The 19883-nt window shown below is 33.9% G+C and overlaps 1 protein-coding gene across 2 annotated transcripts in view; it reads left to right on the top strand.

The window, feature by feature from the left end:
• CDH9 (cadherin 9) overlaps positions 1-19647 on the top strand; it is a 136981-nt gene extending 117334 nt beyond the window's left edge. Inside the window, exons 8-12 of one of the 2 annotated variants that reach the window (XM_019812404.3) lie at positions 6904-7076; positions 7490-7611; positions 13131-13248; positions 13346-13597; positions 18622-19647. In XM_019812404.3, coding sequence (XP_019667963.1) covers positions 6904-7076; positions 7490-7611; positions 13131-13248; positions 13346-13597; positions 18622-19109 — 1153 coding nt within the window. In that variant the 3' untranslated portion in view covers positions 19110-19647. The remainder of the gene's footprint in view (positions 1-6903; positions 7077-7489; positions 7612-13130; positions 13249-13345; positions 13598-18621) is intronic. The other variant, XM_003981527.5, reaches the window with a different exon arrangement.
• Positions 19648-19883: the final 236 nt, after the last annotated feature.

Here is a 19883-nt window from a genome sequence, read left to right on the forward strand (position 1 = left end):
GCTTCACTCTATCTGTTCCCACGTGAGTTCTGATCAGAACTCCGCTGAAAAGTTGAGTAGCGTTCTCTTCAAATTTCGGTAGTTTCCTCTCTATGAAACTCTCTCCCTTGAATTACTCCATCTTTAAAATTCTAGGCAGTTTGGTTTCAACATGGACTATCAGCATTATCTCCTGAACTGAGGGGGCTGACAGACTCCATCTGGGATCCCACTTCCTGTTTCACTGTCTGGAACCTCCCCCTGGCGGCAAACTAGGGAAGTCTTATGTATCATTTCATATCTTTCTCTTTTCTCTGAGATTATGGTCATTGTTCTCTGGTGTCTAATCCTTCAAAAATAATTGTTTCATATATTTCATTTAGTGTTAGTGGATTGTGTGTGTGTGTGGGGGGGGGGGGGAGCTGGCAAATCCAACCCTTGTTATTCTATAGTTGTTACAAAGGGACATTCAAAATATCATTTTAAACATGTTTTTGATCAACATATTTAGTCATTCTTACACAGGAAATTTTGCAGCAAAGAAGACAGGTATAATTCTATTCTCAATAGATACTTCAGTGGCATTTTATTCTATTTTTATCAAGTATTGAAACTTTCAATTTATCAATCACTAATTTTAGTAAGTAGAGATCATTATAATACATAGAGGTGTATGCATTTTTATTAATTGTGAATATTTGATAATGCCATTAAACTTCTCAATAAACTTCTATTGTATAAATAACACACTACCATGTAGGTGATACATGGTTGATGGAAATTTAGTTGCAAACAGTCTTTCAACCTGTATATATATGTATTAGACATAGATGTAAACAGACATAGATATAGATATATAATATGCTCAGTGTATATATAAATATATACTTTTCTATATCTGGAATTTCCTCAGGATACAATGTTAGCAGTAAAATTTCTAGCTCAGAGACTGATAAACTTGCAACCTTGCTTCATAGTTTATAAAAGTGGCTGGTACATTTTAAGTTTATATCTGTCCCCAAAATATTTGTTTTATAGAGTACTCAAGTATAAAGAAAGAAACAATGTACAGAGGTTTACCTATAAAAACTCAGAAATTATGAAAAGAAGAAAAGTATTGAAGAAACAAATTTATCCTCAATTGTATTTCTAAAATATTGCCAAGCCTGTTAACATATAGGCTGATTCCTGTTTGCATAAAGATATATGCAAAGAAAACATTTATGTATCAAATTACAGTGTGAAAAACTAGCAATAATTCAACAAGGAGACAACATTGTAATATGTGACTCTTTTGTTTGCTCTTATAGAATTTAGAAGGATGACTGATCCCCAGAGCAGAAAATAGGCTATGATAAGCATCATGGACAAATATTTTCCAGGGAAATCTGAGGAACTATTTCTCACTCACCAGTAAATCTGTTCATCAAACATATTTTCTGAAATACATCTGCCACTTGCAACATGAAATTATGATTACAATTAGCAGCTGTTGTCAGTTCTGTTTCACCCCATTAGTAATCATGGATTTCTCAAGTTATAGGGTTGATTATAGCTTTACAGGTTCTGAAAGAACATGTTGTCTCATTTCACACCTATTTTATACTCAACATTTAAAGTTCAACAAATTTGAGAAGAAATCTTTTTTACTGCAAAGTGAGAAGTATGTACACAACAACCTTAAGGAAAAAAAATGCTTTTTTAGTGCTGCTTCAGGAAAATGTACATGATTCCACCCTAAGCTGAAATTGGCAAATAAGTGTGTGTGTGTGTGTGTGTGTGTGTGTGTAACAGTTTCCTTAATAGTTGTCTGATTTTATTATAGAGTAGGAAAATTATTATTATTTACTTACAAATTATGATTATTTAAAAATAATGGTGGGTGCCTGGGTGGCTCAGTTGGTTGTGTTTGACTTTGGTGCAGGTCATGATCTCATGATTGGTGGGTTCAAACCCTGTGTCAGGCTCTGTGCTGACAGATCAGAGCCTGGAGCCTGCTTCAGATTCTTTGTCTCCCTCTCTCTCTGCCCTTCCCCACTTGTGCTCTGTCTCTGTCTCTCAAAACCAAAAAACATTAAAACATTTTAAAAATAAAAATAAAAAAATAAAAATAATGCCACTAATATTTGAAAAAACAACAACAACAAAAAGATTTTAACTATTCATTCAAGCATTATATAGCCACATTCTCATTTTGAAGGACAATGAAACTTCCATAGGTCATAGATAGAAAACACATTTCTGGAAAGCAGTGGATTGAAAGAAAAGAACAAACTTATTACCTAATTATATTGACTTAGTCAGGGAAAGATGTACCTGGAATTCAGGAAAGGAAAAGGAATACTATCTTTGACATATTTCTGCATAGTACTGATTTGTTCTGGTGTTTGTAATTTACTTTACATATTTTATTGTGCTAGATGAAAATGCAGGGATCTGGTATGTGTTAGATTCTTAATGGGAGAACATTAAAAATTAAAAGCAAACAAAGTAAAACCAGAGTTCGCTTCCACACCTCAGTTCTCTTGTGCTTTTTACTTATTTGCTGTTTCTGCACATCCTGTTGTTGCAGAAGGTGTTCAGTTAAAAAATTATACCAGTGGTCTTTTTAAAAAAAAAACAAAACTTATTGCTCAAACTTAAATGTAAGGAGATCAATAAAATAGTGTTTTTTTAATAGGCTGTCTACTAGAACATAGAGATAGCTTTGTTCTGTGTTAAGTGTTTATCAGGTTCTTTCTGGTCATCTGTGGTAATCCACTGTATTTATTATTAATAGGTAAATAAAAATGCCCCATTCTGTGTTGAAAATAGAATACTGGCTGCTGGATAAAAGAAAAATATTTCTGGGTTTTGACAAATTGTGAGACATCATTTGCACTAGGGCAAATATAGACCTGGAAGTTGGCAGTATTCATGTTAAACTGAGCTATTTCTAAATTGTCAAAGTGGTTCTAGGGGGGCCTGGGTGGCGCGGTCGGTTAAGCGTCCGACTTCAGCCAGGTCACGATCTCGCGGTCTGTGAGTTCGAGCCCCGCGTCGGGCCCTGGGCTGATGGCTCAGAGCCTGGAGCCTGTTTCCGATTCTGTGTCTCCCTCTCTCTCTCCCCTCCCCCGTTCATGCTCTGTCTCTCTCTGTCCCAAAAATAAATAAACGTTGAAAAAAAAAATTAAAAAAAAAAAGTGGTTCTCCATCATGAAGTCTCAACCTGAAAAGTAGTTCCTTTCAAGATTGAATCTAAGTGTAGAACAGTCAGAAACCCAGACTTATGTTGGTCCCACATAAGTTCCAAGTGAGTCAAAGCTGGACTTACATAAGGTTAGAATTGTTAGCTATTCCTCAATCATAGAAACACCCATGCTAATCTCTAGGGCAAGTAATAATAAACATAAAGGATTTTTTTTTAATTTTGATTTGCAGTTCAAACAGTAAGAAGAAATCCAATGTCTATTTAGCCATAAGCAGATAATGGTTGCTATTGACTTTTCCAACAATGAAAAAATACATATATATTCAGGCAAATATTATAAATTGAATTGCATTCAATACATGGATGTGGTTATGTTCTTTTACTGTGCTTTCTTTGTGTTCATTTTAGGTTTGTTTTATTCATGAGCAGAATTTGGTGTAACTATTTAAGTAAAATACAACATTTTAAAAAATGTTCTAATGACTATCCTAGTCCACGTTAGGAACTAAAATATAGGAGACTTGACCTGTAGAGATAGAAAACACTGTATTTTTTTTAGGCATGTATTAAGCAATAGAGATTAAAAAGAGAAAATTTAATATGACCATTGTCCTCAATTTTAGTACATTAATAGTTATTTGAAAAATAAGAGTCATCTCAGATCCTTGTCTGACATTGAATTGTTGGTTAAAATCTGATAGAACTTTTGTTCCTAGGAGATATATGCATACGCCATTATGTATTTTATATATTGATTTTTATATCTTGGTTCTAGTGATCTGCTTAGGAGTTCCCACATCAAAAGTATCACTAGTATTAGGCAGTGACCATATATTATATAAGGTTTTTTTCAAATCTCCCAAATTATTTTCATAACACCATGTAGAAAAATTACCATTATGATTATTGAAAAAGTGAGAAGATACTACCATTTCCATGTAGCTCTACTACCCATTGCACAACTCTTCCAAAGGGCAAGAAGGTGACGGACTGGTTTTATATTTTGAGACTAAGGTACAGACAAGAATCTAAAACCAACCATGCAAAGTTTTTAGCTATTCCACCTTTGAGATGAAATCCAGTACATACATATTTTTTTCCCACATGCTCAAATACTTACTTTGAAATAGTATCTGTCAGTTGAGACAATCATTTTATAAAATTTAGCATAAAATAAACTAGGCAAGGCCCATGATGTTAAATTATTATAATTATTTTGGAAATCTGAGTTTACTAATGGATCCTTTAAGTTCAATATAGGTCTTATAGCCATAGACTAAATCACAGGCTCTTTTTTAAAACAATCAAAGCAAACAAACAAAAAAAACATAGAAAACCTAAATGTATTTTCATCAAATATTTTTTAAATTACAAATGTTTCACAATGTTTAGAACAATAAGATAAAATCAGTGTGGGTGGTAAACCATAAAAGACTCTTAACTACTTAACTGTAGAGAACAAACTGGGGGCTGCTGGAGGGAAGGTAGGCAGGAGGATTTGGGCTAAATGGGCAATGAGAATTAAGGAGGGCACTTGTTGAGATGAGCACTGGATGTTGTATGTAATTGATGAATCACTAAATTCTACTCCTGAAACCAATATTACACTATATGCTAACTAATTTGAATTTAAATAAAATCTTGGAAGCAAAAAAAAAAAGGAACACTGGCTGCTCAATTTCTATTACTTATGTTTATGAAAGTCAATGTTTGATAGTGAATATATTACAGATTTATAATGGGAGCCGTAATTTCCAAATTCACCAGATCAAAAAGGAGTTCATTTGTTAAGTGACTTTAATAAGATATTTAGAAAAATGAGAACTACACCAGATGTTGATTAGTTTCTTTGTTGTCTGTCATTTTCTTCCTTTTTCCATCTTTATTCTGAACAGTTTATCCCATGGTATATAGCTTTACTATATTAAGTCTTGTCTAAAGTCTTATAACATGGGATTGACCTAAGATGTTTGTTAGAAATACAAAATCCCAGCTCCAACACCTGACCTACTGAATCAGAATCCGTTTTTAAAAAGATCCCAATGTAGGGGTGCCTGGGTGGCTCAGCCAGTTAAGCATCCGACTTTGGTTCAGGTCATGATTTCCTGGTTCATGGGTTTGAGCCCTGTACTGGGCTCTGTGCTGACAGCTCAGAGCCTGGAGCCTGCTTCAGATCCTGTGTCTCCCTTTCTCTCTCTGCTCCTCCCCCACTCATTCTCTGTCACTCTCTGTCTCTTAAAAATGAATAAACATTAAAAACCAATTTTTTAAATAATTAAAAATAAATAAATAAATAAATAAATAAATAAATAAATAAATAAATAAATCCCAATGTAATTCATATGAATGTTAATGTTTGAGAAACACTTATTTTCCTATATGGCTTAATTAGATACTCAGCAGCAGAAATCTCAAAGAGATGTGTTAGTACAGCCTAACATGGCCTGACCTAAGGTATTTTATTATAAGCTAGCCTTTTAAAAGATCTTTCTTATGATTACATTACAGCCTTCTATTGCTGCCATAACAAATTACCATAAACTTAGTGCCTAAAGTAACTTAAATTTATTATCTTAAAGTTTTATGGGTTCGAGATCTGGGATGAATCTCACTGGGCTAAAGATGTTACTGTGGACAGGGCCATATTCCTGTCTGGACACGGTAGGAGAGCAATCATTTCCTTCCTCGTTTAGGTCATTAGTAGATTTCAGTTCCTTGCAGTTGCAGGACTGTAATTCTTATTTTCTTGCTGTCTTTCAGCTGAAGGTTCATTCTGAGTTTCTAGAGGTGGCCTGCATCCTTTGGCATGATACCCCTTCCTGCAATCCTCAAAGCCAGCAATAAGAGATCAATTCCTTTCCATACTTTAAATCTCTTTTTTTTTTCCTCCTGTTTCATTTCTCTAGAGCACATCTCTGCCTTCTTCATCCACTTTAAATGGTTTCCATGATTCATTTAGGCCTATCTAGATAATTAAGAATAGTCTTCCTTCTCAATGACTTTAACCTTAATCACATTTACAAAGTTACTTTTACCATGTAAAGTAACATATCCATAGGTTTCAGGGATTAAGAAGTAGGCATCCTTTGGGGGACATGAGGAGGCATTATTTTGCCAATCATAGAGTGTCCATATCCAACCCTGATGAGAAAGAGTGATGGAACTCTATGTAATATGTCATTTCATTTTTATCTGGAATAGGTCAGAGGAATAGATTGGAGGATGACCTTTGATTCAGCTGATATGTTCCCTAAAAGAGAGCCATTCAAGAGCAAAGTATTTTACAACAGTTTCTCTATTCACTTATAGCCATAAGGACTCTGTGGACAAGTTCTTATGTTTCTTTTTAACATAATTTCAATTTATCTATGCAACTGACTCCATCAAATTTAATATGACTACTTAATATGTCTCAAGCACTGCAATAGGTCTATAATAGGATAAGTAAATCAAGTGACAATTAAAAACTCACTCAAAGGCTGCTGCAAGTATTCCTGAGTATAAATAATAACTCTAAAGTCACACAATCGTAGAATAGTAATGATGGAAAAGGCCAAACATATCATATCGTCTAAGTGACAGTTACATTAAATAAAAATTCAAGAAAGTTATTAGCATTTTACTGTCATGACTTTATGAGAACATTGTTTGAATTGCCTATAACTTTTAAGAAATAGTAGATGAACTAATAATCTTAATATAATGCCTAGATTCATGAATCTCTTTTCTGCCAGATACTCCATTGATCGGCATACTGATATGGACCGGATTTTTAGTATTCACTCCGAAAATGGCTCTATTTTCACTTTGAAACCCCTGGACCGGGAATCATCTCCTTGGCACAACATCACCATTACAGCCACAGAAATAAGTGAGTGGGAAATACATCCATCTGAACACCAAAGTGGTAAAATAACAGCAATAAGTAGACTCTATTTCTTGAGTGAAACAATTTTATCGTTAGCAGCCTGAGTGTGTGTTGGATATTATATTATTTAATGATTATCAAATATCCACTTTTTAAATTTAATTTTCTCTTATAGCTTACTGTAGGATGGAAATGTAATCTAACCTCATAAAAATAAGTAATCTAAGAAAATTATGCCTTACAAATAATAATACTTCATTCTCAATCATATTCTCCTCTTTTTAATCATGCTTTCCATCTGGACCATGTAAGCAAGCTGAGATATTCATCAGCAATCCAATTGAGAAAGTGAATACCACATAAATGATCTGTTGCTAAGTTACAAATGGGGAGAGTGGTGTCACCGCTTCTCTGTAAATGAGACTGAAGTCTTACACATGTTCTTGTTGCAGATAACTCAAAACAAAGTAGCCACATCCCTGTCTTCATCAGAATTCTAGATATAAACGACCATGCTCCGGAATTTGCCATGTACTATGAAACATTTGTTTGTGAAAATGCAAAGCCTGGGCAGGTAAATAAAACCATTATAAACTTAAATTTGTTTTTTCCTGTTTCCAAAGGCAGGTACCATTATATTCATTCACTGGAACAAATCTTTTTTTTTTTTTTCATGCAAATTATTGCCATTCCTCTTTGTCACCTGTTTATCTCCCCTTACCAGAACATTCACAGTGATCTAAAAAGGTAACTTTTGAAGTGGTTTCTATTATGGAACCCATGATATAATAGAAAAAGTTGTAATATATGCTTTAATTTATATACTGGTATATAATAAATGTCTATACATATAGATCTATCTATCTATCTATAAGAAATAGTTTCTACCTGGATTCATAATTATGTTGAAACTGAGTTATATTCAAGAATAGAATGGATATTTGCAAATGACATATCAGACAAAGGGCTAGTATCCAAAATCTATAAAAAGCTCACCAAACTCCACACCCGAAAAACAAATAACCCAGTGAAGAAATGGGCAGAAAACATGAATAGACACTTCTCTAAAGAAGACATCCGGATGGCCAACAGGCACATGAAAAGATGTTCAGCGTCGCTCCTTATCAGGGAAATACAAATCAAAACCACACTCAGGTATCACCTCACGCCAGTCAGAGTGGCCAAAATGAACAAATCAGGAGACTATAGATGCTGGAGAGGATGTGGAGAAACGGGAACCCTCTTGCACTGTTGGTGGGAATGCAAATTGGTGCAGCCGCTCTGGAAAGCAGTGTGGAGGTTCCTCAGAAAATTAAAAATAGACCTACCCTATGACCCAGCAATAGCACTGCTAGGAATTTACCCAAGGGATACAGGAGTACTGATGCATAGGGGCACTTGTACCCCAATGTTTATAGCAGCACTCTCAACAATAGCCAAATTATGGAAAGAGCCTAAATGTTCATCAACTGATGAATGGATAAAGAAACTGTGGTTTATGTACACAATGGAGTACTACATGGCAATGAGAAAAAACAAAATATGGCCCTTTGTAGCAACGTGGATGGAATTGGAGAGTGTGATGCTAAGTGAAATAAGCCATACAGAGAAAGACAGATACCATATGTTTTCACTCTTATGTGGATCCTGAGAAACTTAACAGGAACCCATGGGGGAGGGGAAGGAAAAAAAAAAAAGAGGTTAGAGTGGGAGAGAGCCAAAGCATAAGAGACTGTTAAAAACTGAGAACAAACTGAGGGTTGATGGGGGGTGGGAGGGAGGGGAGGGTGGGTGATGGGTATTGAGGAGGGCACCTTTTGGGATGAGCACTGGGTGTTGTATGGAAACCAATTTGACAATAAATTTCATATATTGAAAAAAAAAGAATAGAATGGAAATACATTACTAAATACATTAAGTATGAACATGAAATTGTTCTGTGTTAGTATAAAGGGAATCAAAATAATTATCTTGTTGATTACATTTTCCTCTTTTAATCTCTCAGGCAAGACATTTTGGTTTGATAATTATACTTTGTGATTTTTCAACTTTAATCTTATTGAGTTAAAAAGAGATTGTTTGTACAAGAGTTACAAAGTCCTCTTGCAAAGTTCCCTCATATATAAGATATCTTTAAAGTAACTTTAAGCAACTGCAGAATATGTTCATTTTTGACACTAATATAGTATTTTTCAAATGATAGTAACCACACAAATTTCATTGAAGGAAATTTTAACAAGTTATTAAGATATTTTTTAAGGAAAACGTGGGTGGGTGTTAAGAATCATACATAATTTCATCATGTTTTTTATTTTATTTTACTTATTTTTTTAATATTTATTTATTTTTGAAGGAGAGAGACAGACAGAGTGTGAGCAGGGGAGGGGCAGAGAGAGAGGGAGACAGAATCTGAGCAGGCTCCAGGCTCTGAGCTGTAAGCACAGAGCCCAACTCGGGGCTCAAACTCATGATCTATGAGATCATGACCTGAGTGGAAATCGGATGCCCAACCAACTTAGACACCCAGGCACCCCTCCATCATGTTTTTTTAAACACAGAAAATAAAAGTGAAATACAGTCTTCTTTTTATTCCAATAGAGATTGCAATGAACGAAATGTTCATTTGAAACCCTAACCTCCAGTATGGAGATAGAGCTTTTAAGGAAGCAAATAAAGTTAAATGAGATCATAAGGTTAGGGCTGTGATCTGAAAGGATTAGTGTCCTTTAAGGAAGAGACAATGGGAAGATCACTCTCCCTCTCTCTCTTTTTATGCATACACTTAAAGGGAAGGCATTGTAAGGACTTAGCAAGAAGGCAGCTGTCTGCAAGCCCGAAAGAAAGCTCTCACAGACCTTGATCTCAGACTTCCAGTCTCCAGAACTGTGAGAAAAATAAATTTCTGCCATTGAAGCCATCCAGGCTGCATAATTTTTAAGGCAGCCCAAGCAAGTAGACTAAGACAGAGATATGTACCATATTCCACTTGCATACACAAAAGATAGAATTGGGGTATTCTTATTCTTATTCTTATCCTTACTTGCCAAAAAAGCATCATTACATAGTTATCTGGATTAAAAATTGTTTTTCTTTTTTCACTTTGCAACATGTAATGGACATACTCTCAGTTTAGCAAATGATTATTTTTAAACCGATGCTGAATTTTTACAGCATAGCTATACATTCATTAGTTTATTCAACTACCCACTTAAAATGGAAATTTGGTTTACAAACAAAATATTAACTCAGCAGACAGCACTATAATGAGCCTTATAGTACATTTATATTTATATACTACCTGGTATTCTTTTCCTTTGATACAACCTTCAAAGTAGGAATAAATTTGATATGTAAATGTTCATCAATGCCTCCAAATAGTTGCCTAAATATGTCATATATCTAGTGGATGACTGCCTATTTATTGGGCAACACTAGATTTTAAAATGTCTACCAAAAAATAATATCTCATAATAATTTTAACACGGATCCTCCCAACATTATTTGGGCTGAACATTTTTCATAAATGTGTGGCCATTTTCACAGCTGTATTAGTTACCTAAGGCTGCCATGAGAAATTACCACAAACTAGAAAGCTTAAAACAGAAATGTGCTCTCACACAGTTCTGGAGAATAAAGTCTGGAATCAACGTGTCAGCAGGCCATCCCCTCTCTATGAACTCTAGGAGTAGACTCTTTCTTGCCATTTCCTAGCCCCTGTGAGTGCCAGAAACCATTGGCATCCCTTGGTTTATAAGAATTACCCCAATCTCTGCATACACTGTCCCGTGACATTCTATCTGTATCCCTATTTCCCTCTTCTTATGGGAAAAATCCAGTCATTGGATTAGGGTCCACACTAATCCACCACGGTTTCAACTTAACTTGATTGCATCTATGAGAGCCTGTTTCCAAATAAGATCACATTCACAGGTACTGGAAATTAGGATTTGAACATATGTCTTGCAGAGAAAGAAGTCAATTGACAACAGTGTATAGATATTCTTTACTCGTTTGTCTATTAATATGCTTTTCATGTGAGTAATTGATATGTATTACAAATTAATATTTGATAAAAATAATTGATCTGAACTAAAAATTATTTTAATAGATACTATTAGTATTAAAATTTCTGTCGTTGTTTCGATACTTGACACATAACAATTTGCTTGTTAAAAGTAACAAGGTTAAAAATGTATTTTAAGCTACGGATATGTATTCTCTGTTAAAATATGCTTAAACAATGGCTGATCTAATCACTTCAAGAACTCTGCTGTATAACCAGAGGACCTACATTGTTTATGATTTAAAATATTGCTAAATATCATGGGGCGCCTGGGTGGCTCAGTCCGTTAAGCGCCAACCTCGACTCAGGTCATGATCTCGCGGTTTGTGGGTTCAAGTCCCACGTCGGGCTCTGTGCTGACAGCTCAGAGCCTGGAGCATGCTTTGGATTCTGTGTTTCCTCCTCTATTTGCCCCTCCCATGCTCATGCTCTGTCTCTGTCTCTCAACAATAAATAAACGTTAAAAAATAAAATAATAAAATAAAATAAAATAAAATAAAATAAAATATTGCTAAATATTGGATATACCATTGCCAATATGGAACAGGAGGTTAAGCAAAAGTGCTGAAGTCTTAAAAGTATTTTTTTCTATGTCATGACCCAATCTTCTAAGGAGAAAATGTGCATTAAATTTCTCTTAATAATTGTACACATACAGAAGAATTATATAAAGAAGCATAAAGCTACATGCCACTCTGTCAATAAAATGAATGAAATCCTAGTTAGTATTAAAAGAGGAAAAAACATTCACTAGTGAGTCATCAGGTTAGTATGGCTACAGAAGGTTCACAGTAACAAAAACTGTGGATATGCCAAACCACTATTAAATTCCAACAGTTGTTCATCACAGAAGTCGGACTACTATGCCTCTAAGTGAGTGGCGCAACTGTTTTTGTGGAAAAGAAATTTGAGGGGCGCCTGGGTGGCGCAGTCGGTTAAGCGTCCGACTTCAGCCAGGTCACGATCTCGCGGTCCGTGAGTTCGAGCCCCGCGTCGGGCTCTGGGCTGATGGCTCAGAGCCTGGAGCCTGTTTCCGATTCTGTGTCTCCCTCTCTCTCTGCCCCTCCCCCGTTCATGCTCTGTCTCTCTCTGTCCCAAAAATAAATAAACGTTGAAAAAAAATTATAAAAAAAAAAAAAGAAAAGAAATTTGAAAGTAAGAGTAATTAAGTGGCTATGATTTCAAGCCACACAGATGGCAGACCCAGGACTAGGAAAACAGGCACCCGATATGTAGCTTGGTGCTTTTTCTACTGTAAAATGTTCAATAGAATTTTTTGTGTGACCTGTAATTTGCAGCTTCGTCTTCACACGAGGGCACATGTGTAACTTACAGCAAGCACAGCTAAGAGGTGTCATAATTTCTCAAAGTCAACACTGATTTTATGAAACCTTAAAAGCATTTATTTGTATCTCTTTCTAAGCTTTGTGAATACCACTAAAAGAAAAACAAATAAGTTGAATAAACTGTGCAACGTGATTGTAGTTATGGTGCCCCCTAGCTTTAAAATCTTTTGCTTTCTGGTATCATGTGGCATATTACTCATTGTTTCAAAACTATATTCATAGTGTCCTTGATCTGTAAGAGTGGCTGTGCTAAGCACTTTTGTTTTTGAAAAGTGCATCTGTTATGTTCTCTGCCTTTGACACAATCGTTATTTAGTGGAGGCAACAGATTGGTAACCAATTATTATTAAAACACACTGGGACATTCTAACAATGTTAAAAGAGGAGATGTTGGAGTGATTGGATTTTTCTTTAAGGTTGGATATTGCAGCGGCTGGGAATTGGACAATAATTCATAGAGATACCTTGCACGGTAATACTTGATGGACATTTTTTTATCCTTAACTAATTGTTATATTATACAGAACCATAAAAAGCTTTGCTATAATTTCTGAAAATGGGCTCTTTTTATTTCTTTAATGTCAGTGATATTTTTAAAACCCAAACACTGATTTAAAATGTCCTATAAAAACAACATGAGTTGCTTTTTGTTGTGCTTTATTTCATTTATTGACTTGGTTTCAGCTGATTCAGACTGTCAGTGTCATGGACAGAGATGATCCTCCCCGAGGCCACAAATTTTTCTTTGAACCAGTGCCAGAATTTCCTCTCAATCCGAACTTCACCATTGTAGATAATAAAGGTATAGAATATTTTTAAAAGTAAAATTATAAGGCCTTATGTTCTAAAATTAAAGACTGGACTGAATTGTTTCCCCCACTTTTTTTTTTTTTTTTTAGATAATACAGCAGGAATCATGACTCGAAAAGATGGGTATAGCCGCAACAAAATGAGCACCTATCTACTACCGATTTTAATATTTGACAATGATTATCCAATTCAAAGCAGCACCGGCACACTCACTATCCGTGTGTGCGCTTGTGATAATCAAGGAAACATGCAGTCCTGCAATGCAGAGGCCTTGGTCCTCTCGGCGGGTCTCAGCACAGGGGCTCTGATCGCCATCCTTCTCTGCATCATCATACTCCTTGGTAAGCTCTGCCTCTGAATGTTCATTTGACTTAAATAAGTCTCTCCTGCACTAATCAGTGATGGGGCTACTGAAAAGCACACTTCTCTAGAGTGAAAGATTGACATTTTTAACTCTTTATTGAAATTGTTCTTTCGACTTGAAAAAAAATCTAGTTGTCTCTGAGGATAGGACTAGCTTTCTAGAGATGAAAACCAGAGCTAACAGCTCATGCCATATACATGTATACACACACATTTTAAAATCTATTTTGTATTAGACTGTTTAGTACTAGCTAATCATGGTCACTGTTCTCAGGACATTTACTTTTACAACTGATTTACTTTTTGTATCAACTCCATAAGATGGATACTCTGGTTCTTCTCAAGGAAGACTAAGTAACTTACATAAATTCAGTCATTTAGAAAGTTTTTTAAATAGCGTTCAATATATTAGTCTATTTAAGAATTCTCCTTCTAAACCATTATTCTCAAAGTCCAAGACTACCTTCACAAATAATATAACTAACAAATACCAAGTTATGTATATTAGACACCTAGTTGGCAAATGCATTTAAATGGTCAATATAAGATGAGCATTTTATTGATACAATTTGAACATAGGTGCAAATTAAAGGTTTAAGTTCATTTTTAAAAATATCAGTATGGCATTGTGGTCTACGTAGTCCTGCAGTATTTTCTAAATAAAGTCATGCTTGCTATAGCAAATGTTTGATTTGAGCATGCCCTAACAGGACAACGATTTAATTCAATTAAACAGTTGTTCCACTGTAAAACATTCCCCCCAAAATTGTTTCCATCAAATATTCATCCAAAATGCTTATGCTTAGGGCATGAGAGCCAGCCAAATTTATGTTCCAATGCTCATATGTGCTGGCTCCTTTTCACCGCAAATCCTTTCAAGCAATCTGGATGAAATCCCTCTGGCCAGATATCCTTATGCGACTTCAGTGGGGGATTGATAAAAGTGAGGGGAAAACATTTGTCTCAGTTCAAATGATCCAACTATTTAGAAAAACATTTTTTCAGGGTGCTTTAGAACATACATACACCAACACCAGTCCACATCTCAGAACTGCTGCTAGAAATTTCAGCTCTTCTGTAAAATATTTTTGTATCCCCATGAAGTATCAATTTTGGCTTACCTTTCAGCTAAGTGCTACTGATATTATATTGTTTTATTTGGTCACATAGCTCTACTTTCCTAATTTAGGACAACATGGAAATATGCATATTTTAAATTTGACTTTTAAATTTCTATATTAAGATAATACACACACAAAGACACGCATGCATACATGAGGAAACAAAAGTGCCCCCTAATAAGCTTACATACTATGTCTTATGACACTAAATTGTTTAACAGTTTTTTCGAAGCAGAAATCCTACAAGGCTGTTTCTTTATTTTGAGAACTCGGCCACCTTCCTGCCCTATACAATATAGAAGGCACACATTTCTTGTTTTCCACCTTCCCAACCGATTGCATAAAGATGGAGGGATTTTCTATTATTTTAGTTAAAATTGTTTCTAATTCAGAAGGCTTCATTATCAAAGTTCCTAAAACATTTTTTTCTGTGATTTCATCTTTTTAAAAAGTTTTTGTTTGAATTCCATTTAGTTAATGTACACTGTAGTTTTAATTTCAGGTGTACAATATCAACACTTCCATACAACACACTGTGCTCATCACAAGTGCACTCCTTAATCCCCATCACCCATTTAACCCATCCCCCCCCCCCACACACACACACAGTTCCCCTCCAGTAACCCTCAGGTTGTTCCCTATAGTTAACAGTCTGTTTTATGCCTCTCTCTCTTTTTTCCCATGTTGATTCCACATATGAGTGAAATCATAGGGTATTTGTCTTTCTCTGACTTATTTCACTTAGCATAATACTCTTTAGCTCTGTCCACATTGTTGCAAATGGCAAGATTTCATTCTTTTTATGTCTGAGTAATATTCATTGTGTGTGGATATATATATATATATATATATATATATATATATACACACATACATATATATATATACACATATGTATGTGTATATATATGTATATACATATGTATGTGTATATATATATATATTCTCCACACACATATATACATATGTATACACATACATATGTATATGTATGCATGTATATATGTATGTGTATATATGTATGTATATATACATACATACATATATACACATACATATATACATATATATACATACATATATACACATACATATATACACATACATATATATGTATATATATACATACATATGTGTATATATATATGTATGTATGTATATATATATATATATATTTATCTTCTTTATCCATTTATCCATTCATCTGTGGATGTACATTTGGGCTATTTCCATGATTTGGCTATTGTAGGTAATGAATTAGTATATTTGTATTCTTTGGGTAAATATCTGGTAGTGCAATGTCTGAATCATAGGGTACTTTTATTTTAAACTTTTTGAGAAACCTCCATACTGTTTTCCAGAGTGGCTGCACCAGATTGCATTACCACCAACAGTGCAAGAGAGTTCCTTTTTCTCCACATCTTCACCAACACCTGTTGTTTGCACACAGTTACTAAATATCTATAGTTAAAAGAATTGCCTCTTTGCAAGACAGTGATATAGCATGGACAATAATATCTCAGACCTACCTTTACAGTTTGAAGAAATATAGTTCTTAGAGTTTGTCTTGTTACAAGGCAAAGTCGAGGATTAAAACCTGATGCAGGACTTTTTAACTGTTTTAGTTCCTTAGACACCTTGGGAATCAAACTATGGGAACTATTTAGAATAATAAATTAATAATATGATATATAAAAAAGGAAATATGTTTATCCAAATTAAATAAGAAACAAAAGCAAAATGTGTTTAATTATTGTCATATGTGCCTTATTCTAGTGCAAGTCTAATGATTATTTAAGATATATCATAACTAAAATGCAATATAAAATATCTATGATTTCTGTTGGTTTAATAGTCATACATACTGTTACTATCACTACAGTACTTGTATATTCTGATATTCATATTAGAAATACTAAATTCCAGTAATAGATTAATAAAAATAATGACATACATTTTTCTATTCATTATCTTTACCTTTCTAAATTCCATTCACATAACCTCAGTCTAGGGAAATGAAGCAGGTAATTGTGACCCAACAAAGGAGAAAAAACAGAACAGGTTCCAAGGTCCATTTGTGGGAGTTAATAAATATTATATTAACTAAGAACACTTAATATAATTTGACTATGTTGTTCTTATTTTATAGTCAGAGCTATAAAAATTTTGAGGAAAGTAGAGAATTTATAAATTAATTCAATATTAAATTTATAAACAAAAACTTTTTTCTACTTCATGATTCACTAGATTGGTGGATTTCAGATCTATGCTGAGTTAATTAACTTATGGTCATCCTTTAATAGGGGAAATAGAGATATGTCTCATTTTTTTTGAATAGTTTTTTGTTTTATTGTCTCTAAGATGATTCTGAATATAGCTCAGCACCCGGAGCCTATTCTATGGAGGTTAACTGAAGATGTTACTAATGATTTTTTTTATTCTTTCTACCAATTATTAGGAGCTAAGGAAAGTGTTTTGGCTGATATGACAATAGCATTGGGCAGACTTTAATGGAGTTACAAGAAACTCAAGGGCCATGGTGAAGTGTGGTTTCAATGTAAATGAGTTTGCTTTGTGTGATTTCAATACAAAAATCAAGAAAAGAAATGATAGATTTTTGAGCCAACATGTTCTTGTTTTTTAATAAAACCTAAATAGTATTAGCAAAACATTTAGCTGCCTAACTTAAGGAAAAGCTGTTTTTTATTTCTCTCATGCAATGTCTAAGTGTGTTCTGGGAAAGTTTATCTTCATTTAATTTTTAACTTTTCTTATACACAAAATTAGGAACTTGTTCCATTTTCAATGAAAAATTTATATTTTGGAAATTATGTATTTTTTCTTACTTTTAAATGTATTTGTAAATCGCAAAATGTATTTATTTTGCATACATTCATTGTCACATATATGCATATGTTACATTTTAGTAACATAACAAAAATAAGAAAGTATATTTCATGTGGGGAGTTCACAATTAATTTGATAACACAAGTATATAAAAAATAAAATGATACAGCAAATAAGGCATTACAAATAACAGGTCAGCCAGAAAGTTCCAATGTACTTCTATAAGTCAAGGAAATCCTCAATAACAAGATAATTAGTCTGAACTATCTTTAATCTGAACTATCTTGTAAGATGAGTACAGGTTAAAGATAAGTAAGAATTTGAATTCCATATCAGAGCTTATAGAGTGATGGCTCAGATTTTAGGTAGGCTTTCAAAACCAGGTCCAAAAAGGAATTTAAATAGATAAGAGCTATTAGAAGGATTAGATCAGTAGCACATATATATTTTTGTGTATATTATATACACACATATATTGCACTTTTATGTATATATGCATGTATATGAGTGATGTTTTGCATATATTGAGTCATTAAGAAACTATTAAATTATTGCTTAATTTATCTTGAGCTAATAATGAGTGTAGCTTTCGAATTTTAGTATTTTTAAGCAAGTTTGCTGTTGGAAGGAATGAGATATCACATAATTAACAGCTGGCTAAATGAATTAGCCATAACTGAATAAGGATTTTTCAATGCCAGAGCTCTACAGGAGAGTGACTCTTGAAAGTAAATAAATGGACTGTAATATCTGCTCTTTTATCAATACAGGACATTTAGTCATTGGCCCAAGGCACTGTATATTTGTGTAGGATAGTCACTTTTTATCCAAACAAATCTTAGCATCTCTCATACTACACAAACTTCCCTTTCCAAAATGTGCTATATTTAATTTAAACCTGAACCATGGAATCTCACTATTTTCTCTTTGTTGTTGTTGTTGTTCCAAAGGGTGCTATATTTAATTTAAACCTGAATCATGGACTTTCACTATTTTCTCTTTGTTGTTGTTATTGTTGTTGTTATTATTAATAGTTTTAGTTGTGCTGTTTGCTGCACTGAAGAGGCAGAGAAAAAAGGAACCTCTGATAATTTCAAAAGATGATGTCCGTGACAACATTGTGACCTATAATGATGAAGGTGGTGGGGAAGAAGATACCCAAGCTTTTGACATTGGCACCTTAAGGAATCCAGAAGCAAGAGAAGACAGTAAACTTAGAAGAGATGTAATGCCTGAAACTATTTTTCAGATAAGGAGGACTGTGCCTCTGTGGGAAAATATTGATGTACAAGATTTTATCCATCGAAGATTGAAAGAAAATGACTCAGACCCAAGTGCACCACCTTATGATTCACTGGCAACATATGCCTACGAAGGCAATGATTCCATAGCCGATTCACTCAGTTCTTTGGAGTCTCTCACAGCCGATTGTAACCAAGATTATGATTACCTCAGCGACTGGGGACCTCGTTTTAAAAAGCTTGCTGATATGTATGGGGGTGATGACAGTGACCGAGATTAAGAGTATCGTATGACTTGATCCATGTTAGTGGAAGTACGCTTCTTGTTACTAGATTGAGTGGCCTGCATTCTCTTCCTTGGAGGAAATTTTTTAAAAATTGAAATTACAAACAATACGTAGGTGTTGTCTTAGTAAGGGTTTGCTTAATCAGTAAGTTTCTGTGAATGACTATGAATGATATAGATTTTTAAAAAAGTAATAATAACCAGTTCACTCTCTTTGCCTAGCAATCTCTGAACGAAAGTATATCACATCAATAATCAATACAAATTACATAAAAGGCTTTTTGTGCCTTTCCTTAAATATAAAGACTTTATAAATGTTTTCTTAACTGACTTATAGTCACCTTTACTATTAAACATTGTGCAACTGCTTTGTAAATTAATATGAAAATATATCCCTAAAGAAATAGGAATGACTATTACTGCCATATTTATTTAGTTGAAGAATGTCTTTGTGTTAATTCATTCATATTTTTATAAATGTATATTTATATTTTTGTATTTTTATGAAATAAACTAGTATTTATAAAAATAAATATCATTTTATTTACTTCCTAGAAACAGTTCTGATCTCACTGATAACAGAAATTTTTTACATCTTTATAGACAAAACACAATTTACTCAGGGAAAAAACAGCTAAGTTACTGCATGTGATTTGGAACTAGAATGTAGCAAGACTATAAAAGAGCTTTAGTATAAGATATGATTTTTTGTTTCTGCCACTTGAATATGGACAAATGCTTATTCAACCACTGATATCTACCCATCAAT

Source organism: Felis catus, chromosome A1 (assembly GCF_018350175.1).
Source record: "Felis catus isolate Fca126 chromosome A1, F.catus_Fca126_mat1.0, whole genome shotgun sequence".
NCBI classification, from domain to species: Eukaryota; Metazoa; Chordata; class Mammalia; order Carnivora; family Felidae; genus Felis; species Felis catus.